This window comes from Phacochoerus africanus, chromosome 13 (assembly GCF_016906955.1).
Source record: "Phacochoerus africanus isolate WHEZ1 chromosome 13, ROS_Pafr_v1, whole genome shotgun sequence".
NCBI lineage: Eukaryota > Metazoa > Chordata > Mammalia > Artiodactyla > Suidae > Phacochoerus > Phacochoerus africanus.
The window spans coordinates 14,590,218-14,615,613 of NC_062556.1; the positions used below are offsets into that span (position 1 = coordinate 14,590,218).

The 25,396-nt window shown below is 39.5% G+C and overlaps 2 protein-coding genes across 12 annotated transcripts in view; one reads left to right on the forward strand and one right to left on the reverse strand.

The window, feature by feature from the left end:
* LHFPL6 (LHFPL tetraspan subfamily member 6) overlaps window positions 1-10,280 on the reverse strand; it is a 256,317-nt gene extending 246,037 nt beyond the window's left edge. Inside the window, exons 1-2 of the mRNA XM_047755863.1 lie at window positions 10,128-10,280; window positions 9,801-9,910 (exon numbers count right to left, since the gene is read on the reverse strand). The gene's annotated coding sequence lies outside the window, so the exon portion shown is untranslated. The remainder of the gene's footprint in view (window positions 1-9,800; window positions 9,911-10,127) is intronic.
* A 113-nt stretch (window positions 10,281-10,393) lies between these two features.
* Window positions 10,394-25,396, forward strand: part of COG6 (component of oligomeric golgi complex 6) — a 161,155-nt gene continuing 146,152 nt past the window's right edge. For 10 of the 11 annotated variants that reach the window (XR_007131408.1, XR_007131409.1, XR_007131404.1 and 7 more), the window contains exons 1-5: window positions 10,419-10,651; window positions 14,053-14,196; window positions 16,990-17,061; window positions 19,053-19,111; window positions 24,703-24,814. Coding sequence is in view for 3 of the 11 variants with exons in the window: in XM_047755948.1 (XP_047611904.1) it covers window positions 10,499-10,651; window positions 14,053-14,196; window positions 16,990-17,061; window positions 19,053-19,111; window positions 24,703-24,814 (540 nt within the window). In the remaining 8 variants the exon portion in view is untranslated. Of the gene's footprint in view, window positions 10,652-14,052; window positions 14,197-16,989; window positions 17,062-19,052; window positions 19,112-24,702; window positions 24,815-25,396 lie in introns of all 11 variants that reach the window. The other variant, XM_047755946.1, reaches the window with a different exon arrangement.

A 25,396-nucleotide genomic window follows, 5' to 3' on the forward strand; every position in this document is an offset into this window, starting at 1 on the left:
CAGTGATGGAATTGTATCAAAAGGACACAGAAGCCAGTTTGGACAGCCTCCCTCTGGTCAAGTTGGAGACAATTTGAGCATAAAAATAAATAATAATAGCAATGGATTATGACTCACTGAATAAAATAGGAAACTGAGTCCTCAACAAACAAGCATGCTTCAAACTTGTTTGATGAGAAGTGTGGATATTTATGGAGTTTCAAATTACTTCCCATGAAACCCTTCTTAAATAGAAATGAGAAAGGCATAATGTTATAGTGAAGAATTCTGGCACACACCACCTTAACTGAATGATCAAAGTGAATAGGACCAGTAATTGGACAAATTAAAATTCTGTACCACCTGATAAGACGCAATAAGGGCACAGCATCAAGCACACTGAGGTTCCTGCCAATTACACATGCTGAACCTCATCATGAGGAAAATCAGAGAAAGTGAAAGTGAAGGACATTCTATAAAACGACTGGCCGATAAGCTCCAGAAGCGTCAGAGCATAAACATTAAGAGAGACTGAGAAACTATCCTGTGGTGCTGGGAGAGAGCTGGGAGGAAAGTGAGCAGCTGGGGGGCCGGTGGCATCTGGGACAGTTCATGACAGTCTGCCCAAAGCATCCACGGAGGGTCTGCGGTCACCTGGGTCCACTGTCCCTGGGCTGGCCGGGCTCCTGCGGCACTTCCTTCCTTTCTTCCCTCCTCCCTCCTGCGTCTGAGCCTCCTCCCCGCTGCCCCCAGCACCTCCAGGCCCCGCAGAAGGGTTGAGCAGGGACTTCAAAGTGGGCGCAGGGCCATCAGCACTGCAGGGACTGAAAGTGCAGGCGGGCTTCCGGGTAGGGAGGCCTCAGTGGAGCACCTTGTGCTGCTCTGCCTGGGGCACCAGCCGGCAGAGGGCGCCCTCCACGCCAGAGCGGGGAGGGTGGTGGGGGGCTCTGCTTCATAGGGGTCCCCGAGGGTGGGGGACCTGCAGTCACAGCTAGAGCAGGCGGCCCTGGAGCATCCTGGCCAACGTCTCCACGTAGGATGCAGATGCAGTCCCATGGTGCTCCCAGCCAGGTCTCCATGTGCAGTGGGGCAAGTCACCAAAATCTCACCTCCCATCCCTGTACTGCTGGATGTCCTCAAAGGACTTGGTGGTACTGACGGCAAGAACACACAGCCGGTAAATTCTCAAAGTTCATTTTCTAATTTTGCTTTTTCTTTTCTCTTTTTTTTTGGGGGGGGGCAGTGATCCTGGCATGAAGAAATTCTCCGGCCAGGCATGGAACCCATGCCACAGCAATGACCCAGCCACAGCAGTGACAACACTGAATCTTTAACCTGGTGAGCCATCAGGGAACTCCTTTAGTTTCCCAATTTTGATATCTTTATTTTACTTGTGTTTGTGGAAAATATACACTAAAGAATTTGATGTGATGGGGGTCAGGTTGGGATTTGATTTTACCTTATTACCAGCTAGTCAATGACCCTGTTCCTATTTCAGGGATGGTGGCACAACACATAAGAGGTCTGGGTCAGAGACAGAGTATTTAATTACTCATGGCACAGGAAGCCGTCTGAACACCACCGTTTGCATCTGCCCCCTTCCCCCCAAAGTCCCATGGGGGCAACACAGGGCCCAACACATGCAGTGGGTTGTGATACAGGGAGAAATTCTGAACTCGGGGAACCTACTGTTTTAGAGCAGACAGCAAGCCTAATCCCTGCCCAGAGCACACCTCGTCCTTCAAGGAAACTCACTGCAAACAGAACCCTGATATATACTCAAAGGGGTAGTGCGTGTCCAGTAAAAACACGGAGAGGAATTTTTGTGGCAATATCCATATTATTCCTACTATCACAAGATGGTGAGCAATTTGTACCCATCAATAGTGAATAAGTAAATTGCGGTGTTTATAACTGAAGGAAAAGGTGTAAACTAATGTTCCATAAAGCAATATGGATGAATCTTACAAACCTAAGGTTCAGAGACAGCACCAGTTACAGAGAATATACAGAGGATTGCTTCATTTACATAAAGTAGAAAGGTGGATGAAACTAGTCTCAAGGGGTCAACAGGGGGTCCCGAAAGTAGTGACCAGAAGGGGCTTGAGAGAATCTTCAGAGAGGCTAGAAATTGTTTTTTCTTTATCTGTGTGGTAGGTGCATGGTTGTGTTCACTTTGTAATAATTCACTAAGCCAAACACTCGTGATATGTGCACTTTTCTATCTTTTACTTCCCGCAAAGATTCAAATGTGAAAAGAATGCTAGTGCATGCTTATGTAAGTGAAATAACACAAAGATGTGTCAAGGAAATGCCAGTAACTTTCCCAGCTTCCTAGTCTCCTGGCGTACCCATTTGTAACAGACGAGCAAGCATCATTTTATATTGTATGCTGGTTTAACAAGCAAATATCATCAGGTATCCACAGATATCTCTGCTTTCTCTCTCTCTCTCTTTTTTTTTTTATTTTGCTTTTATTCATTATGTTAGACACCTTATTGACGTTAAACTCCAATCTTTTTATTTGAACGTTTGTCATAGCCAAAGAAACTCACTAGCCAAAGTTAGAACTACTATGTCCAATTTTTCTACCCATATATTTATAATTTTACATGAATAAGTACACATACTGTTGTCTGCTTACAGTTTAGCCTTTTTATCTATGCATTCCTCCTTCCACACAAGATCTCTCTCACCTCTTTAAAAATCTGGTATTTTCCTCCCCACTTACATTATTTGTAAATGAATAGTGTATTTAATCGCTCACATACATATGGATAAAATTTATATGTAAATATATAAAATATATTCATATTAATATTCTCATAATCAGGAGTTCCCATTGTGGCTCAGGGGGTTACTAACATGACTAATATCCATGAGGATGCAGGCTGGATGCCTGGCCCCACTCGGTAGGTTAAAGATCTGCTGTGGCTGACGCTGTGGTGTAGGCCAGTGGCTGCAGCTCCAGTTCGATCCCTAGCCTGGGAAATCCCATAAGCCATGGGTAGGGCTCTAAAAAGCAAAACAAAAAATTCTCATAATCATTAATTTCACTCAATACTTCTACTCTACCTTGTTCTCAAAACACATTTAATGTAGCACTTTCGCCTATGTAATAATCAAAGCTCCATATGGTACACGGACATGGAAAGTATTGTAAACATATACCCAGTTATTATAAATGCAGCATTTTAAAGGTAGAAAGAATGTGAATAGTTTTACTTTCCACCGCAGTTCGAATATTTGGCCAAATGATACTTCCTCTGAATTAAACTTAAGGCTTCATCAGGTATATTGTTTGCACCTACTGGAAGCAAATGGAAATAATTAGGCTCAATACCATGCATTAATTTTCCTGTCTAATATCTGCACTTTATTCTCCTATCTCTGGTGAGGAAAAATCTCCTTATTAAATCATTCATGTTATTGCTTATAAGGAGTTACAGCCAGTTCACGAGAAGTTCTTTTGTTATACTTAAATTATCCCTTAGCTATTGAACGGATACCATAATTTCCACAAATAATTGTTTGCTTTCTGTTTTTCAAGAACGTCACCCTGTAAATTGACATCTGTTGCTTCAGAAATCAAGGTTAACTAACATGTGGGATTAAAACAAACTCAGTGGCATTCAACAGCACGTTCACTTTTTTCTTTAAGGAAAAAAGAGTTTACAAAAATTTTACATTACTTTATAAAGTCAAATGGGAATGCAGAACATCAAGTCAATGACTTTAAAAGAAATTTTCAATGTGAAAATCAATCATCATAAATTTGTGTCAAGCTAAAAGAAATTTTCAATGTGAAAATCAATCATCATAAATTTGTGTCAAGCATGGCAAAATATGTAGACATATACTTCAGTAGTAATTTTTATTTTGATGTAGATCCCCTATCAGAGGTAGGTGATTTATGAGCTTTTTAGTGTTAATAGCAAAATAACAGTACCTATCCTTAAACAAACAAACAAACAAAAAAAAAAAGAAAAAAAAGGAAATAGGCTTTAGAAACAGGACTCCAAGGAGCAGCCTAGAGTTACATAAGAGAATGAGAGAGGATTTCTTCTCATATATCATCTATAATCTGATAAGTTTTTTAGACTGTGGTCCCAAAGAGAGATTGGATCTGCTTGCTGCTAATTAGGCTTTGGAATCATATCTTTTTTAAATTAAAAAAAAATTTCTTTAAGGCCCCACCCATGGCATATGGAGGTTCCCAGGCTAGGGGTCAAATCGGAGCTGTAGCCACCGGCCTACGCCAGAGCCACAGCAACGCGGGATCCAAGCCATGTCTGCGACCTACATCACAGCTCAAGGCAACACCAGATCCTTAACCCACTGAGCAAGGTCAGAGATTGAACCCCCATCCTTATGGATCCTAGTTGGATTTGTTAATCACTGAACCATGACGGGATCTCCCTGGAATCATATCTTGATTAAAAAGCCTCCCTTTAAGAAAAATCTGTTTTCTCTACTCTAGGATTACTAGAGCACACTGTTTTTGTTCCTTCAAATGTAAAGAATAGGGCTGGCTCAAATAACATATGCTCCATATTTTATCAGGCCTCTCACACCAAAATGTTGGTTCTTCACAAATGTGGCTGTTCACCTGACCTCAAGCTTTCCAAAGCTTTTTTTTCTTCCTTTTTTGGGAGGCTGCGTGTGTGTGTGTGTGTATGTGTATGGCATAAGGTAGTTACCAGGATAGGGGTTTAATCAGAGCACACAGCAACAACAGGTCCTTAACCCACTGAGCGTGGGCAGGGATCAAACCCATGTCCTCATGGATACTAGTTGGGTTCTTTACCACTGAGCCACAATGGGAACTGTCTAAGCTCTTCTTTCTGCTCTTCTCTCCTTAGGTACAAAGTGCCAGCTGGTTTTGGCAGCTCTGTTCCTTGGCCTCACAATTGAATTTCTTGTTCAAAATGACCCACTCCATCTCTGACACCAAGCAGCTCTTTAAATAGATTGGCAAAAAACTACAAACCAAATAACCCCAGTGGTCAGCTACTCACTAGAGGGATGTGATCATTCATAATCATAGGCCAGTTGCTGGAGAGCAATTCAGAGTTTACTCACCAGTCACTACTGACAGCTTTGCTTTCAAATTTCCTGTAATAGAGTCTCATCTGACTTAGGTCTTGCTGTTTCTGTGCAATTATTGCTTTAAGCTAACAAAAACTGCACTGCATTAATATTTAAAATTAAAATCAATGATTAGCACAGTGACAGAATGCTGTGGCTGAATGCCATGGAATTTCTCGTTAATATTAATTTGTAGTTTGTAGAGAAATGGTTTAACAACAATTGAGCTACACACATGTAATTCAAATATTGATGGACTGAGCCATAGGTCTGGAGATCATGAAGGAAATGGCTTATAACCATTTGTGTTTGATTTTATGGTCTTAGAATTTAAAGAAAATTCAGTGTATTTCAGTAATAACATGTAATATACTTTTTCTAGTAGATTGGTACTAACACAAATTTTCCAATCTCTGACCAGCATAAATTTGTTTTAGATTGCTAGGAATGACATAAAATTTCCCAATGAGATTTTTATCTCAAGTCATGATAACCCTGATATCAATGTTATCATCAATCATGATTTACTGAGTATGTTTTAAGAACTTGGGACTGAACTAAGACTCTGATTTTCCTTAGTATAGGAAAAGGATGATGTTGATCTAAATTAGTAGGATACTTAATTTGAATTGTTTTTCTTTTTCTTTTTTTCTTTTTTTTTGTCTCTTGTGTTTTTTAGGGCTGCACCTAAGGCACACAGAGGTTCTCAGACTAGGGGTTCAACTGGAGCTGCTCCACAGCCATAGCAACACCAGATCTAAGCTGTGTCTGCAACCTACACCACAGCTCATGGCAACACTGGATCCTTAACCCACTGAGTGAGGTCAGGGATCGAACCCACAACCTCATGGTTCCTAGTCAGATTTGTTTCCACTGCGCCATGAATTACTTTTCTTGATTGTGACAATTAGCTTCCGCTTGGCTATAAACACACGTCATGTTCACATTAGATGAACATGTGCCCACAGCCTAATAATCAAAGATCCACCATCCTCATTAGATATGTTTATAAAATCCAATAGGGAACTTGTTTTTTATAAGATCACTCATTAACCAATATTTATGGACTGTATAAGGCGTTATACTAATTTTTGCTGTGGGTTATATAAATAACACATGTATTACCCTCAAGGTATTTTATTATAAGCTAGGAAATTGATGAGACCTGTATGCAAGATCCATACTATAAATCCCACGTTTAATATATTTATTTTCTTTACAACCTCCCTAGGTTTGTGAGAACCAGAGAGAGTAACAAAATCATTGTGGAGATGAAGCTTCTCTTTGGGGCCTGTCATACCTGGATGATGTCCTTTTACTGAAAAACACATATTTTAGGCCAGGGCAGGAGAATACAAACATCAGTACGTGTCAAAATCATCTGAGGAATTGTTGGCTGGGTCTCACCCTTGGAATTCCCAATTCTGGGCCCACAGTGGGGCCTGAGAATTTCTAAAAAGTTTCCAGGTGATACTGAAGTTCTGGGTTGAGGCATCACTCTGAAAAACCCCTGGACTAGAGACTCCCAAGACTGGTTAGGAGTCAAAAAATATGTAGGTAGCATTTTCTTTCTTCCTTTCTTCTTTTTTAAACTTTTCCTCTCCTTCTCTTCACCCCCCCTTTCCCTCTTCCTTCCTTTCTTTCCTTTTTAACATGGGTCTCCCCGTCCTCACGCTTAAGAGACTCACTGGATCTGGGTTGAGGATCACAAGTCAACCCTTTTTCAAAGCTTACACTATAACTTGCTGAATTTCAAGTCAGCGAATGTTCCTTTCCACTGTCCTGGGGGCAATTAAATAGGGGAGAGGATTGAATGAACCTGGAGGGAGCCATAATATAAAGAGACTGGTGAAACCAGGTGGAGGATTTACACTCCTTAATTTGATTCGCTGATAGGCACTAAAACTTCCCTCCATGTGAACACCCAGTGGGCATCCTCAGGTGTCCAAAGGTGGCAGAATTTAGAACATTCTAAAAGGTGCATGCCCAGGGCTGGGGCTTATGAGGAGCTAAGGGTGGCGCTGCACTGGGGCAATTACAAGGAGGGCCTCTGTGACCTGTCCTCCACCAGCTCTGCATCGTGGGTGTTTTCCTCTTTTTAAGCAACTTCAAGGGCCCATGTCATTTTTCACTCTCACTAACCTTAATCCCGTCACACACCTTTCGGTTTCCCAAACTGGATGATGAGAATACCACAGATAGGTACGGGGCACCTTCCAAGAACATCAATTTCAATGAAAAAGTGCACCTTATACTATCTCTCAGAAGAGACTCCAACGCTGAGTATTGCAAGCACGAGTGTGTGTGTGTGTGCGCGCATGTATGTTGTTTTATACTTTTGTGCTGTAGGATATTAACAATCTTTCTAGTCATAGACAATGCTCGCAGCTATGTTTTCTGATTGCTATATGATCAAAACTGGGTGTGGAAGACAGCAACACTAGCCCTGCAATAAATTATGTGACGTCCATTACCTAAATTGCCTTCATTATCTGTGCCTGCAGAATGTGGGCTGGATGATATCACACTGAATTAATAGATATAATATTTCTTGTTAGCAGCAGGACAGCCAGTCCTCCAGGGTAAGGTTGGATATAATCACCTACTGAACTAGTTAATTTGTAAAAGGATAAGCAAGCCTGAAATCAAAACGTAAATCACTTTTTTGCTCTTAAAACTGTATCTTATACATATGTCAATACATAAGACTAGAGATGGTCCATAAAATTGAGATATGGCAGATAACTTTAAAACATAACAGCATTCTCCTTGGAAGTAGCCTTTAGAGATCTGGTGTTTCTTTCTGCTCCAAATCATAGATGTATGCCATTGAAAGGAACTTCAATTTGATGACCCACCTCATGGGAAGTTTCTTTCTCCTGAGGGCTTGTAAACTGGTTACTGCTTCACCCCTGAGAATAAATGTATGACCACTTCCTTGTTGGACAATTCTGACCAATAGAAGGTTCTTCCTTTCCAAAATTTTCACAAAAATGAGAATCCTTCGTCCATGCCTTAGGTCTCTCTGATTCCCAAGCCCATATTGTTTTACAGTATCGCTTTGCTTCTGAATGAAGGGCCTACTATGTGCCAAAATGTTTGCAAAATAATTGTTAGGAATACAAAAATTAATGCAACCCAGAACCTCTCCTTAAGGTGTTTACAGCCTGCACATAAAAAAAATATATGCATATAATTATTTCTAATTCAAGCGCCAAAGAGAACCTTTAAGTTCTACGAACCTTTGTCCAGAGGAGGTGAAAAGAATGATACCCAAATGGAAGCAGGTTTCATGAAGCAGACAGCTGGTAGGTGGGGACACAGACATAAAATGCAGAGAACTTTTGGGGCAGAAGGGAGGCCATGTGCATGATGGTGATGAAAACACTGGGCATGTTTAGAAACAGGGAATTAAAATTCATGCACTGCAGCATAAGCTAAGTACAGGGAGACACTGAGAATAAAATATAAGGATGCATTTCTTTTTTTTTTTTTTTTTGTCTTTTTGCTATTTCTTGGGCTGTTCCCTCGGCATGTGGAGGTTCCCAGGCTAGGGGTTGAATCGGAGCTGTAGCCACAGGCCTACGCCAGAGCCACAGCAACGCGGGATCCGAGCCGTGTCTGCAACCTACACCACAGCTCACGGCAACGCCGGATCGTTAACCCACTGAACAAGGGCAGGGACCGAACCCACAACCTCATGGTTCCTAGTCGGATTCGTTAACCACTGCGCCACGACGGGAACTCCAAGGATGCATTTATTAGGCTGGGATGAAAATAAAGAGCACCTGAAAGCCAGAGACAGACCTGTGGATCTGATGCTCTATACTAGTTTGCTCCAGAGTGGGCCATAAATCTCAGGATGGATGTCAGAGAACGCAACTGAGTGGCACTTTCATTTGTAATGTGATGCATTATGGAAATGCACTCTACTGGTTGACTCTGGTTCTCTCACTATTCATATTTCTAGGTTACAGATCACACATACAGTATGGGTGGCATCCTGAGGGGAGAGTGGGTGTGCCATGACGCCGGGATTGGGAGGGAGTCATCTTTTTTTGCTTGTTTTCAATGCTTGAGTTTGTAGATGGCGGGGGGGAGGATTCATAGATTATGTCATCTAACTTTAAATAAACAGCCTCACAAAATGGCAAATGGCCTAAAAAGATTCCTTCAGAGAACCCACAAATTGAAGATAATACTAACAATATAGTCACAAATAAAGTAAAAGGGGCAGAGCTGACACTCCCCATCCTCTAAGGACAAGGTGTTCATAGCCTAAGTGTTTTAGTATATTAAGGAGCTCAACACACATAACTAGCGTTCACATTTTCACTAAAAGAAAACCTTTATCTTCAATACGAATTGTTATATATAAATATTATATATATACACACCCATATAAAAATATACACATATTTAAAACTTAGGTCTCTGATGAGGCTTACCTGAATAATTATTTTTAACTGTTGGAAAATACTGATTTGAACTGTTGAAAATCCTGATTTTTACGGCTTTAACTTTTATAGTTAGCATTATAAAATAAATTAACATTAAAAAACATAAAAATTGCTTTAAATATATTTAAATTTTACCATAATGTCCCTGTCTTCGCACTCCTACATATCATTCCAAGTTTCAGATTATTTTATTTCCTTTGTTTACAAATGCAAATTCAGAGAAGTGCAAATAAACACGGAAAGGTGGGGAATAATTTAAGGTTTCGGGCCTACCTTATTAACCTGTTCACATATTCAGCAACACACGAAGATTAGAAAATTTCAGGCCGCTTGGAAAGGTACCAAATGAAAAATGGAAACCTCCTTTCCACAGGAATGCCATCCTGGGAAAAAAAAAAAAAAAAAACCTAAATTTACACATATCTCTTTTTCACACAATCACACAAGTATTTCACATTATATACACTATAACGCACGTTGCTTTTTTCACATACTAGATTTTGGACTTCTTTCCACAGCCTCATTTAAATCTCCTTCACAGCAGATAACAGTTGCATAGTATTCTAAAGTGATCTTAACTGGAAATAACTTTTACCGAACCTATTTGTGGGCTCCGTGTGTTTCACTTCTGCCTAGCACGAACTTTCAAAGATTCAGGATTCCACATGCCCTTTTAATCCCGTAAACTGGAATCTCCAAACTCTATAAATTTGCCCTGAATTTTAATCTATTTTCCAAAGTCGCGCGTTAGTCTCGTCCCCTCTTGCTCCGAGAGTCCTGCCCCGCCTCTTCTCTTCCTTCCACCAATTTCTACCGCCCCTAGCAGCTCCGCTCCACAGGAGTGGTCAGGGCAGAACCTTCCCAGGGCGCATGCGCAGTAGGTACGCGCATGCGCGATGCGCGGCTGCTGGCGCGTCGCAAAACCGGGCTGAGGTGTCCGGCGCCGAGCTGGGGGCGGGACGCGCGGCACTATGGCTGAGGGTAGCGGGGAAGTAGTCGCAGTGCCCGCGACCGGGGCTGCCAACGGCCTCAGTAATGGGGCCAGTGGGACCTCGGCGCAGACCAACAACCCGCTGTCGCGGAAGCTGCGTAAGATACTGGACACGCGGCTGGACAACGACAAGGTAACCGCAGCCGGCAGGGCCGAAGGTCCCGCGTCGTTCGCGGGTCGGAGGGGCTGGGGGCGGTGTCTGTCCGGCACCCTCTAGCTTGTCCCTTGTCCCCACCGCCGAGGGGACCCCAGGCCCTCGGGACCCGCTGTGGTGCCGGCGTGGGGCGGGTAAGAAGGCGTAGGCCGAGGAGCCCCTGGAAAAGCGAAGAGGTTTCCTGGGTATTGCTCCGTATTTATTTAAAACGGTTCCTTCCTCGATGACTCTGGATACGGAAGGTAAACGGTGGAGGCGCCCTGCTTCCGCAGGTGTTCGGGGGGTCTGAGCAGGGAGGGAGAGAGGAGACACCCCCCTGGGGGCGCAGAAGAAGAAACGGGCAAAAGAGGAAACTGCAAGATAAGGCAGGGCGAAGGGGGGGCCTTCGGAGGAACGAAGGCCAAGGCTAAGCATCACTGAGCTTTTCCATTGACAGGTGAAAACATCTAACAATTTACAGAGCGAAAGGGCTACCACCTGCTTATGGTTGAAAAGAAACAATACTAGTTTTTGTTGTTGGCCAAGCACTAACAATTTACAGCGCGAAAGGGCTACCACCTGTTGATGGTTCAAAGGAAACAATACTAATTTTGTTGTTAGCCAAGCACTAACTGCCGTGTGGGCTTTTGCTGTATTTCTTTACAAGATAAACCTCCCGCATCCTCTTCCAAGTACCTTCTGAAACTTAGAACGGACTTCCCATCTCCACTAGTAGCTGGTTATCTCTTCTGTATCACTGAGTCCCTAGGTATATTGTCATGTCGTTGTGGTTAAAATAAAAATATATATGTAGAAGTGAGAGTTCTAAAGATAAATTTGTAGGTAACTGACAGTAACCTGTCAATAAGAATTTTTGTGTTAAAAAAATAACAATATAATGAGTTAAGAAAGGTAGGCTCTGGGGCCACGGATTATTGGCTCTAAACCACCAAATTGGTGCATTATGGTTTAAGCCCCTTCTCTAAGCTGATGTTAAAATTCTAAATTGGGAATACTGCTAATAACTTTCTCAGGGTTGTTGTGAGGGTTCAGGGAGAAACTGCTTAGCACAGGGCCCCAGCAGTTTTTTCTTATGAAATGTTAATTCTTATTAAATGCTAATATTATACAATTTCTTAAGGGTTTAAAGTATCTAATATTGACATGGACTATTTCATTTACTACATCTATTCTGATAAATTAACATTATCTCCTTTTTACCCAATGAGAAAAATAAGGTGTGGAGAGAATGTTACTAGCTTAAGTCACATACTGGGTAAGTGGTGAGCTGTAATTTGCCCCTAATCTTTGTGATTTTGTTCATTTGCTGAATGAACAAAATCATTACTCCTTTGGGCCAGGCCCTAGGACATTTCAAGCCTGTATTCAAAAGAAACAGCTTTGTTTTACAGTAAATATTGATAGTTAAGGATATTTTTACTCTCACATATTAAACTGAATTTAAGTAGCTTTTCGTCAGTCCAGTATCCTAAAATATCATTATAACCGAAAAATGGAAAGGTCAACCTCTTGGAACATACATGGTTCAGGTGTAGGAATTTCTGTCTGTAGGATTTAGGGTGCTATTAGATATCATGGGCTTGGAACTCTGCCTCCTCTCCTCTGTCCATATTCTCTCTGTAGAAGAACTCTTACTCTTTTTTTTTTTTTGGTCTTTTTTAGGGCCATACCCACAGCATGTGGAGGTTCCCAGGCTAGGCGTTCAATCAGAGCTGTAGCCGCCGGCCTACACCAGAGCCACAACACCACCGGAACCAAGCCGCATCTGCAACCTACACCACAGCTCACAGCAACACCGGACCCTTAACCCACTGAGCGAGGCCAGGGATGGAACCTGCAACTTCATGGCTCCTAGTCGGGTTTGTTAACTGCTGAGCCACGAAGAGAACTCACTCTGTTTTTAAATAGTGAAAAGCATGATGCTTCTCTAATTTATGAACCCTGTTCTTGACATCTTTACTAAACTCTAGATTTGTACAATCATTTGTCTGTTTGACACCTTTGTTTGGATACATGATCAACATCGTAATGACGTTTTAACATGGCTAGAATTCCTGATTTTTCTCCAAACTGGTTCTGCTCCCCGTTAGAAAGAACATCACAACTTACCCATCAAGGAAGAAGCATACAAGTAATTTTTTATTCCTGTCTTTTTTTTTTTTTTCCCCACATCCAGTCCATTAAAAAATCCTATAGGCGCTATCTCAAAAAAAAAAAAAAAACAGTTTTTTGGAAATGTCCTCTTGTTTTTATTTACAATGCTACCATCTTATTCTTCGCCCCTGTCACATCTTGCTTGGATTATTTTAGTTTCTTCCTATCTGTTTCCTTCCTTGCCCTCCTGTAGCATGTATTCTCCTCCCAAGGTTGGAATAAACTTTTAAATGTATAAAGCATATTATGGTACTGCTTTGCTTAACAGCTCTCGTAGTTTACCATAGCTTTGGTCACACCAGCCTTCTTTGTGCTACTTTAGGGTCTTTGTACTCACTGTCCCCTCTGCCTGTGAAAGGCTTCGTTTCCCCTGGATGTTTCTTTCCTACCAGGCAGGCCTAAGTTCAGAAGTCACCTCATACAGGTCTTCCTCTCTCAAGTTATGTCCCACTCACTCAGGTCCTAGCCTAGGAGCTACCAGTATATCCTTCCAGAGATATTTTATGCATTCACAAGTGAATATAGTCCTTTTTCTTTTTTAATAGTTGGTGTTAGTTTTCTGTACCTTGTTGTTTCACTTACTGTATCTTGAAGCTCATCCTTTGTTAAGTACACAGACTTTCCACTTTTTTCCAATGGCTATATCATAATGTCTAACCAATCCTTTTTATTTATTTATTTTTTATTTTTGTCTTTTTGCCTTTTCTAGGGCCACTCCCACAGCATATGGAGGTTCCCAGGCTAGGGGTCCAATCGGAGCTGTAGCTGCTGGCCTACGCCAGAGCCACAGCAATGCAGGATCCGAGCCACGTCTGCAACCTCACCACAGCTCAACTGTAACACCGGATCCTTAACCCACTGAGCAAGGCCAGGGATCAAACCAGCAACCTCATGCTTCCTAGTTGGATTCGTTAACCACTGGGCCACGACGGGAACTCCTAACCAATCCTTTTTAGATGGACTTTAAGGTTATTTCTAGTCTTTGCAATTCCAAAGAATTCTTCAGTAAATAACCTGGTATATATGCCACAATGCATGAGTAAGTGTGAATTTGTTGTGTCTCAGAAATAAGTTTACAGTTTGGTAATACGAAGGTCATCCAATATTTTTTGGATTGTGTAATGGAAACAAATTATTTGGAAATGATTTTGTTCATTTTTTGCTTGAGATTAGAAAAACGTTTGAAAATTGGTCCCAGTGATGTTCTTTTATTATCAATTATGTAGGAGATGTTGGAAGCTCTCAAGGCACTCTCAACCTTTTTTGTTGAAAATAGTTTGCGGACTCGAAGAAATTTACGTGGAGATATTGAACGCAGAAGCTTAGCCATCAATGAAGAGTTTGTAAGCATTTTCAAGGATGTGAAGGAAGTACGTAAACTCTTTTCATTTAGCAGTTATTAAGAGCTTACTATATGCTGACCCTGTGCGCTTTTTTTTTTTTTGTCTTTTTGCTATTTCTTTGGGCCGCTCCCGCGGCATGTGGAGGTTCCCAGGCTAGGGGTTGAATCGGAGCTGTAGCCACCGGCCTACGCCAGAGCCACAGCAACGCGGGATCTGAGCCGCGTCTGCAACCTACACCACAGCTCACGGATCGTTAACCCACTGAGCAAGGGCAGGGACCGAACCCACAACCTCATGGTTCCTAGTCAGATTTGTTAACCACTGCGCCACAATGGAACTCCTTTTTTTTTTTTTTTTGGTGGGTAGTGTTGATAATGTTTGCTATTTGTGTACCGTGATCAAATAGAAAATATAACTACTAACTCCCGCAGCATCCAGATTTTTCTTTGGATTAGTGTGATTTCTAAATCTGTAACCTCCACTCTTGCTGCTTCTTCCAAAGTTGTACCATTTGTTCCAAGAAATTCTTTTAGAAATTTTAGCAGTTGAAAAAAAAAAATTCCTCTGAATGAATTCCTGTAGAAATAGTCCTTCTTCAATGAATGAACCTCCCTTCGATAACCACTTCTCCATTGGAGAATAGTTAGGATTGAGTTACTTTACTGCATCCTAAATTATGACACTTTCAGTTTGGGATCAGTTACTTCAGTTAGTAGTGATTCATTATGCTTGAGTGAGTACTCTACTCACCAAAGGGTGGAAATGAATTTTATTTATTATGTAATATTTTGTTAATTATCTTAATATTATAGAGTGATATACTATAGTTAATACTTCTTTGTGAGTTGTATGAAAGTGTCATACATGGTTCCAGTGAGTACTTACTGAACAGATTATTTTTTTATTTTTTCTTTTTTTTTTGTCTTTTGCTATTTCTGGGCCGCTCCCGAAGCATATGGAGGTTCCCAGGCTAGGGGTTGAATCGGAGCTGCAGCCACCGGCCTACGCCAGAGCCACAGCAACGCAGGATCCGAGCCGCGTCTGCAACCCATACCACAGCTCACGGCAACGCCGGATCGTTAATCCACTGAGCAAGGGCAGGGACCGAACCCGCAACCTCATGGTTCCTAGTCGGATTCGTCAACCACTACGCCACGACAGGAACTTCTGAACAGATTATTTTTAACATGTAGTAGGATTTCATTGGCTGAAGGCTGTTAATCTGGAAGGTTAAAAGGAAAGTTTGGTAGTGGTCATAAAAATAGGGAGAGATGATTGTGATGAGCACATCTCAGTTGTTCTCTCTAAACACCATTTCTCACTGAAAGGAAGTACCAAAGCGAGGGTGCCATATAAGACTGCAGGGAAGTGTCAGAGGACTCTAGAACTAACTTAAGAGGCTTCCGCTACCAATGATAGGATGATTTGAGTACCAGTGGGAATAACTGCAGTGGACTGAGATGCATCAAGCATGTTTAAGTCCAGGAGTTCATAGCGATACTAAAGTAGAACCCTCACTGGTTATCTTAGGCAGTTATAATTTGAATTATTAATTGAAAACGGCTAAGTGAAAGGAAAGAATCAAACATTTATCCTCTCTTTTGTACCAGCTACATACAGCTGAGGCAAGACTTCTCTTTATGGAGATAGTCCATTCATTTACTAAAAGAAGAAATGATAGAAGATTTTTGTAACCACTGTTGAATTGAATGGATCTTGCTCAAGTTTTCTCAGCCTTGGCACTATTGCTTTTTTGGGCCCCATAGCTGTTGAAGGTTGTCTTCTGCACTGTTGGGTGTTTAGCAGCATCCTTGGTCTCTATCCAAGAGATAGCAGTAGCACCACCTTTCCTCAAGGTGTTGTGACCAAAAATGTCTCCAGATGTTGTCAGATGCCCTGTTGGGGGGACACAGTTGCTCCAGTTGAGAACCATGGTCATCATTAGCTGCTTACCTCACAAAAAGAGAAACAGTCCTATTTGGGACTCCTAGTAAAGGTCCACAGCACCACCTATGAAGAATTCTTGCAGGAAAATTAAACCAGAAGATAATCAAGCTTCTAGATACCAGAGAAGAGCAAGGATTATGTTAACACCACAAAGCTGCCGTCAGCAAATCTGAAATACTGGAAACTGTAGACAAATGAATTGGCTTCTTCAACAAATAAACTGTCAGAAAGAGAAATAGGGAGGAGTGAGAATCTATAGATTTAAAAAGGAAATGAGAAATATCAACCAGCTGCTATTTGTGAATCTTTTTTGGGTCCTGACTTGAACAAATAATTAGAAGAAAAACGGAAACAATTGGGGAAATTTGAACACTGAATAGAACTTTAATATTAAGGGATCATCACTGAAAGTGTAGATGTGTAAATGGCATTTTTTAAGAGGCCTCTTGGAAGTACATACTTCTAACGTGTGTACCTGAGCTTGGAGAGGGAGAAAGTAGGTGGAAAGACAGGGAGTTCCCATTGTGGCTCAGCAGAAATGAATCTGGCTAGTATCCATAAGGACACAAGTTCATTCCCTGGCCTCGCTCAATGGGTTCAAGATCCAGCATTGCTGTGAGCTGTGGTGTAGGTCGCAGACGTGGCTCGGATCTGGCCTTGCTGTGGCTGTGGTATAGGCCAACAGCTGTAGCTCCAATTCTACCCCTAGCCTGAGAACTTCCATATGCTGCCAGTGTGGCCCTAAAAAGGCAAAAAAAAGGAGAGATCTTTTGTCATGCTTTGGCAAAAAAAGTATCGTAGGACGAAAATAAGGCTAAGAGAAAAATTTATTTCACCATATGTAATGCTTGGTGTTACTGTTCTCCTTTTCAGGAACTTGAAAGCATACATGAAGATGTTCAGGCGATGAGTACCTGTTGTCAAGACATGACAAGTCGCCTGCAGGTACTGCATAATGGCTGGGTTTTAGCATAGTTCTTGGTACAGAGTAAGCTTTCAGAAATTGTTAGATAGGTCTATAAAATGTGTGAGTATTTAAGGCATCATGCCCTCTAGGAAGCTTGAGTATAAATGTGCCTATTTTTTTTTACCTGTATATGTCTGTGTGTTTCTTTGGGTGATGGTTTACTTATTGTGCTGTTAACTCCAGAAGCTTTTGTATTTTGATCTTGCCAGTATAGAGATAACTGCTGGAATTTTGATTCAACTTTTCTATCCCATGATATTCCACAAATGCAGCAGAAATAAATTCCGTAGTAGAAGGCCTTAGGAATAATTCCAAACTAAAGCTATGCCCAGTAAAGACCCAGCTTAATTATGATGTATGCTCAGCCTAAAAAATATCTCAGGAAAAGCTGTATAAGTTTAGATCTGGTTATTAAAGCAGTTCTAACCCTTGGTTTGGCTGCAGAGTTAGCATTTGACCTAATTGCCCTCCTGGAGTCATGACTTTGTCTACCAGCTTCATGTTTGTATTTCAGAGTTATACCCCCAAGGGTCTCCTGGAACTTTTGACAGCCACAGTGATTCTGGGAAGAATCATTAATCCATGTTAATCTAAATGTATTTCTGTCTGTAGAACTAGTCTGTTTCCTGTTTCTGTAAAATTTTAGCTTTCCTAGTCTTGTCTCAGTTTTTATATTCTCACAGTATAATATAGTGGGACCTCTAATGTTCGGCTCCATTCCTTAAAAATTAGTGGTCTGCAGAGTTATATAGATTCAAATCTATTTTCTTAAAAATATCTACTATTTGCTAGGCACATAATTTAGTTGCGAAGAACACATACTCAGAATAGCTTCATTAGAAGCTATGTGGGTGGGGCTCTTATTGATGGGATGTGTATGAAGCAATAAGACAACATTTTATTGAAAATCTGGGAGTTTGGAGGATTAGCCCTCTAGGAACCCACAACCTTGGGTGTGGGGTGGATAGTGGTGGTCTAGGTCTAAGGTAGTTCTAGAAACATTAGCTGCAGAAGCTTGTCCCTTCACTGTAGTGTTCCAGTGTGGGAATGACCCAGGATCTTCAGGTGTTTGCTCTGGCGTCCTCTCTTTAAAATACCGATCCTCCACTTTGTGTATTTTTTCTGCTTCACAGTTTCTGCTTGCTAGTGGCTTTATACACACTTCTGCTTCATTTAATGTCCCTTCAAGGCATGGACCTTATGTCTTTACCCACCTTAAAACCACTGGCTTGTCTCTCCTCTCATTACTAACTGCTTTATTTTTGCAGTATTCCCCAGGGCAGGTCTTTGGGAGAGAACTTCGTAGGCTACATTTGTTTTTTGTTTTGTTTCACTTTAGAAATATTTTCCTAATCTTTGAATAAAATACCTTTTCATCAAGTTTTTACTTAAGAGTCTTTCAGTGCTGTTTTGGGGAAGAGAGGGTTGCTTAGTATGACTGTGTCCTTTAGATGGCGCTGTCTCTAATCATCTCCAAAACTGTAAATGAGGTTTTGTTTGTTTGTTTTTTATTCCAACTCTCAAATTGTTATCTTCATCTTGGGTATTTCTTTTGAGTTCCATACCAGCGTATGAATGACTTAACTTACAACTTCATTTAAAGGTTTCCTGGTACATCAAATCAGCACGTCCATGAGGAAGTCTTACTCATCTTTAACTGGCTCTGGCCATGCTTCTGTTTCACTGAAAAGCATCAAGAACTATTAAATGCCTTAATCAGTATTGTGGTGATTACCTTTTTCTTTCTAAGCCTTAGCATTAGGTGTGGATTGAGAATTCTGAGTGTTTGTTGAAAGTAGTGTACGAGCCTTGAGACATCCATTTCAGTTACTTGCAACTTTTTTAAACCTCTAAGTTCTGGAGTGTGATGTCATTTGCTGTAGTCTGAACTCCAGTAAGTGGCAGTATTAGTTTTCTGAAGTACAGTACAATTGAAATGCACTGATGTTAGATATGTTTATAATTTTAGGCAGCCAAGGAACAAACTCAAGATTTAATAGTGAAAACCACTAAGCTTCAAGCTGAAAGGTAAGTTTTTCTTTACATAATCAACTCTTCATTAATTTGGAGAGTACTTGGGAAGAAAATTATAGATCACTTAAAATAGTCAAAAACAGGATTCAAAAAATATATGTGATTCTAAGCTATTATCTAAGTAAATTAAACTTAAAACAGTAGTTTAAGAACATAGATAATTGGGACTGAGAGATTATCCCTCCTTTGAAGTGGTGGTGCATTGTTTGTTTGCCATAGATGATTGCTTTTAAAAATGTGGGGTTTTTCAAATCTTTTTTTTTTGTCTTTTGTCTTTTTTTGTTGTTGTTGTTGTTGTTGCTATTTCAACAACATACTCCCGCGGCATATGGAGCTTCCCAGGCTAGGGGTTGAATCCCGCGGCATATGGAGGTTCCCAGGCTAGGGGTTGAATCCCAGGCTAGGGGTTGAATCGGAGCTGTAGCCACCGGCCTACGCCACAGCCACAGCAACGCGGGATCCGAGCCGCGTCTGCAACCTACACCACAGCTCACGGCAACGCCGGATCGTTAACCCACTGAGCAAGGGCAGGGACCGAACCCGCAACCTCATGGTTCCTAGTCGGATTCGTTAACCACTGCGCCACGACGGGAACTCCAGTTTTTCAAATCTTGAGTAATTTTATTACCCTTTTCATGATTGTCTCTTAGTTTTTACTGATGATTATGCACCCCATTACAGTCAAGATACAGAGCTGGTCCACCACCACACCGATCTCTGCCATGGGTAAATGGACCACAGTGGGAAAAGTTGCAGACTAAGCTGATGTGTAAAGATAGTTGGCTCTATAGAGAAGCCAAATCTCCAAGAAAAGGCAGATGCTGAATTTCTGTATTCAGAAATAAGCATGCACCTTGAGATAAAATTAGAATGTTTCAGTATCACAGCAAATCTTTTGAAAGAAAAGTTTCCTAGAAGAAATTTCCCAGAGACCAACAATGTGAATTTTTTGCTTAAGTTATTGTTGGCTAACCAAAAAGTATGAATTCAATTGAAAATTGTGACTAAAACCAAGAGAGTAACAAATCACCAGTCCAGTGTACAGGTTTATTCAAACCCTTTCTGGTCTGACTTCAGTCTTTCTCTTGCCCTCTGTACTGTAGTGGGTCTCTCATAATTCACTGACTCTCTTTCCTACTAAACTGTGAGCTCCTTGTATCAATGACAGTTTCTTACTCTCTGTCTGTCTCTAGTGTGTAATGCACTGTAGATTCAGTAAATAATTTTGAGAAAATAAATACGAAATGCAACTGTCTGATGTCAGAAAAGAAACGAAATTGGAGTGTTTGGGACTCTGTAGGAGGTGACATTAGAATTTTGTGCTCCTGTTCATATTAAGTTCTTTAATTTAAGCAAGGTTGTGTATGTTCATAATTTCGGTAAGCCTATGGATGTGTTTTGGCCTGGTACGATTTTGAGAAGTGAATATTTATGACATTTTAGTATCCCAAGAGCTCTGGATGTGGTATGCCAAGTGAACATTTGTGTGGATGTATTTTGGGAAAATTACATAGCGGAAATTATGGTAACAGATTCCTGGGATCTGGCAGAGAGTTATTTTTCCATTTTTAAAAATTACCTTTTCTTTTAAATAAGAGACCTAGTTAAACAAGCAGTTAGCTTTAGAAATAGAAACTCTGTGGGCTCATTTCGATCGCATGATATTCTTATTCAGACAAATGTATAAATGGTAAGCCTGTTTCCTCCAAGAAGACTACTGAGCCAGAAGGGGGTCATTTTGACAGCTTCTGCTCTAACAGGTGAAGTTTGATACAGAATTGTCTCCAGAGAACTGCAGCTTAACATTTCCCCTTAACATTTAGAGTCAGACTAGGAAAGGCTATTTCCAGATGAACATACCTCTGTATTTTTTAATACCACTGGAATCACTATTCATTATGTCTTTTATTGTCTTTTGTAAAGGCCCACCAGCCGCATTTCTCCCTGGACTCAGAAAAATCTCTGAGCAAACATTTGTTTGTTTTTGAGTTGTAGTAGGTTAGGGTGAAAAAAATGTAGACTTGAAGACCTGCATTCTAATCTAAATCCTGGATAAGAGCTCATCAGATTTTTAGTTTTATACAGGTTATTTCTTAACCCCCCTCAGTCTCAGTTATCACTTGTGAAAAAAGGGAATAATAAACTATATACAATTAATAAGTGATTTATATAGGATGCCGAACACATTGCCGACATATCTCAAGAAGCGTTACCCTCTCTGTTCCTCCCCTTGGATTAGATGAAGCTGTAGCACACGGTGCTTCTACGTTGGCTTTGGTGATGGGAAGCTTAGGCCATTCTTTGCTTAGTTAGCGATAACTTTCCTTACTTCTGTTATTGATGTTCTCATTCCTTCTCTTACTATTTTATTTTTTAGTAGTTTGTATTTTAATTGTGTTGTTTGTTGTAAACTACTTTGTTAGATTTTGAAGTTGATAACATAAAAATATGAAAACTTTATTTTGCACATATTACATGTAAAAATATAGAGCATATGTGACATATATTCTCTCATATATTGGACATATATTTTTCTCATGCTAGAAAATTAGAATGCAGGGAAGCATCATATCTTTCTTCTTTCTTCTCTTTTAATTTGTGTGTGTGTATATAATTTAAAGAAGAAAATTATAAGCAGCTGTAACTTTACCACCCTGACATAGTCTCTGTTAACAATTTGGTGTATTTTCTCTCAGAGTTACTGTGTGTGCAGAGTTATATTTTACTATATTCACTTAATAGTTCATGTGCATTTTCCTATTTGAGAAAAATCATATTTTTTAATGTGGCATATTTTTTCTTGTGAGTGAACCAATATCTAGCATTCTTCAATTATCAGACTTTGTTTCCATTATTAAACATAATGGTTTGGTAAATGTTTTAAAGTCATTTTGTGCATTTCAGGTTATTTCCTTAGAATAAATTCCTAGAATTGTAATTAATCAAGTGGTATAAACTTTAAAAAGTACCCTCATATATATTGCCTAACTTTCTCTCCAGAAAGGTAAGGCCAATAGCCACCTCCAATATATGAGAGTGTCTATTTTACTAAACTCTCTAAGGGCTAGATATTGCCATTAAAAATAGTAATCTTACAGGTGAAAGATAGTGCCACACTATTTTAATTTACATTTCATTGAATAGTAGTAGATCTACCTTTTTTTCATTTTGTTTTGCCATTTTCTTTGCTTTTTTTTGTTTTAGTCTATATCTTGTGCATTTTTCCTATTATCCTTTTTCAGTTATTTTGAAATTATTTGGTGGCGGTAAGTTTAGAAGTTAGAATTAAAATATGACAGAGGTATATTTTGAGGGAAAAAAAGAGTACCATAAGATTCATAAATCATGTTCTGGCACGTTTTGAAGGAATCATTGTAAAAATGAAATAGTCTGTTTATTTTGAATACTCAGGCAATACATGACTGCATGTCCCGAAAATCGATATGTGTGTATATCGTTTCTATTTAAAAGTATGTAGGGATTGCTATACATAATTCCCTATGACTTGTTTTTTGTACTTATAAGGTGCCTTATAAAAAAGGTTGTGCTTTACGTATAGCTCAACTTCATTTTTTTTTGCTGCTTAATCTTCCCCAGTATGTATTTGCCATATTTAGTTATGTACTATTTAATTTATATTAATTAGTGTATATTATAGTATGTACTATATACTAATATATATATATATGCTATATACTAATATATAGTATATAGCATATATATATATGCTATATACTAATATATACATATATATATGCTATATACTAATATATAGCATATATATAAATTCAGTGATTACATGAATATATACCAAATATTTTAGAAGCTGTAATTTATAATAACCATTTGTATGTTTTACGTTAACATTTATTTCATTTACTTTTAATTTAGATATCAAAAACTCTCCAAAAGATACCATATTTTATTTGTGGTATAAGCTAGGGCAGGGGCCTGCATTACATGCATCTTTTATCATCTCAGACCCCAGTACAGGGCCTTCATACATTGAAGATCCCTGTTAATTTTACTTGATTGTACAAAAACTCCTCAACTTTCTGTCAGAATGGTTGTGAAATTTTTCCTAGGAAGAATATATATGGTAAAGCTAAAGGGTAATAATGATTTTTTTTAATTGTTATTTCCCCAATACAATTTTTTTCCTACTGTACAGAATAGTGAACTAGTTACACATACATGTATACATTGTGTTTTCTCACATTATCATGCTCCATCATAAAGTGATTTTTAAAATATAGTAAAATACAGTAAATTTACAGTTCCCCACGTTGTTCCTGGGTCAGCTCTGGTAGATTTAGTTAAAACAAAATGAGACAGTAAACTAAGATTAATTTTCCTTTGTGCCTTATAAATTACTATAAAGATCCAAAAGAAACTCCCAGGTTTTAATTGAAATGGTTAATTTGTATAGGAGTTTTATAAAGTGTTTTAATTACTTTAAATCCTGTGCAGTAACGACTGGAGTTTTATCTAAAAGTATAAAACAAAACCTGTGAAGGTAACTTTTAAAAAAAAGGTATCACTACTTAATAAGACGATTAAAAAATAGGCTGTTTAAATCTGTGTATATTTAATTAGGTGATTTACATGATCATTTGAGAAAAGCAGAATGTTACTGCCCCCTGGAGGCCTCTTCCTTTCTGATGTTCTCTGTCATTGAGCAGGAGCATTTGACTTTGTGAATTTAAAACCTCATGACCCAAGAGTAGAAACAAAACAAAGATGGTGTGCTTTGTGCTATCCATTCAGACAGTGGTAGTGAACAGTATTCAGTTTCAAATGAGTGAAGATATTCTATAAATATTGTTAGAATGTAGAATATTACTGCTCTGTGAACACTGCTAGTGAAACACTTACCATTTTATTGATATATCTTCAAAACAAAGATCTAGAAGCCAGAGATACTGAATTTCTGCTCACATACTTTGTATCCCTAACTTGCCTTTAGATGGGACCTTGCTCGGTCCTTCAGATCCCTGCAGGTTGAATTCCAGACCAGATTTATCAGCTGATCTAGAGAGGTTGCATTCAAATAGTATAATTTAAAAGACCATTTAAAAAAAAAAAAAAAGTTACACTAGCATGCAAAAAAAAAAAAAGTGGGGAAGGCAAAGTGGAGGAGTGATTTTTTTTTTTAAATTAATGAGGAATAACTACATGAGTTCTTGACTTCTAATCTAAAATTAGAAAATAACAGACCTGATTTGGGGTTGTTGTGTACTTCACGCACAAGCTTCAAAGGCAAATCTAATGGGCATGTTTCTCTCCTGTAAGCTAACTTTGTTATTACATGGTATATATAAGTGACTAAGGATTTGTAATGCCCGGACCATTTGTGAACTTTTTTTCTCCTTTTGCATAATAATTCATCATTTTACTGTTGCCTGTGCTAAGGTTGAACAGCATCAGCCAGTTTTATCACCTACATGCCTGATGAGGCTTTTGAAGATACTGAGACTCTTTCACACCTTTGTTTTAAAGGTTGTGTGAGAGATGAAACTTGTTCTAAAGCTATGCAGATAAATAGTGTGCTTGATTCTTTTGTTTCCTTTTTTGAAATACTGCAGTCAGAGATTAGAAATCCGAGCCCAAGTTGCAGATGCCTTCTTATCCAAGTTCCAGCTGACATCCGATGAGATGAGTCTTCTCCGAGGGACAAGAGAAGGACCTATCACTGAGGTGTTTTGTTTTCTGTTAAAGTCATTTACAATGTGGCAGTTACAGATATTCTAGAGAAATTACTTTTTTAAAGCTTTGTTTTACTAACCAAAATGTTTCTGATTTAAAAATGTTTTTAAATTTGGCAGTTAAGGCGCATGTATTAAATTACCTTAATTGCTTTTCTCAAAGCAATACATATATTTGTTTGTTTGTTTTTAGAAGTCGAAGAATACAAGGGGAGCTTATAAAGAAATCCTGCATCACCTCTTCCATTCCTTCCCATCTCTAATTCCTTTGGCAACCATTTTTAATCTAGTTAATTGCTGTTTTTGTAAATTCTGTATTCTAGATCTATAGTTAAAAGGAATATGCTTTGACGATCTATGTTAACTATTTTCTGTTGATTTCCTGTCATGAGCTCTGAGGATCTCTCTTCCCCCCAGCCCCCTCCTCCCACACACATACATGTTCTCTTTCCTTCCTACCTCCCAGTGCAGTTAGATGACATCTTCTATTTCATTATGGTGACATTACAGAGATTGCACATTCTTTTTTATACACCTTTTTTTCTTTCCTGGAATTAGACATCTATTCCTTATT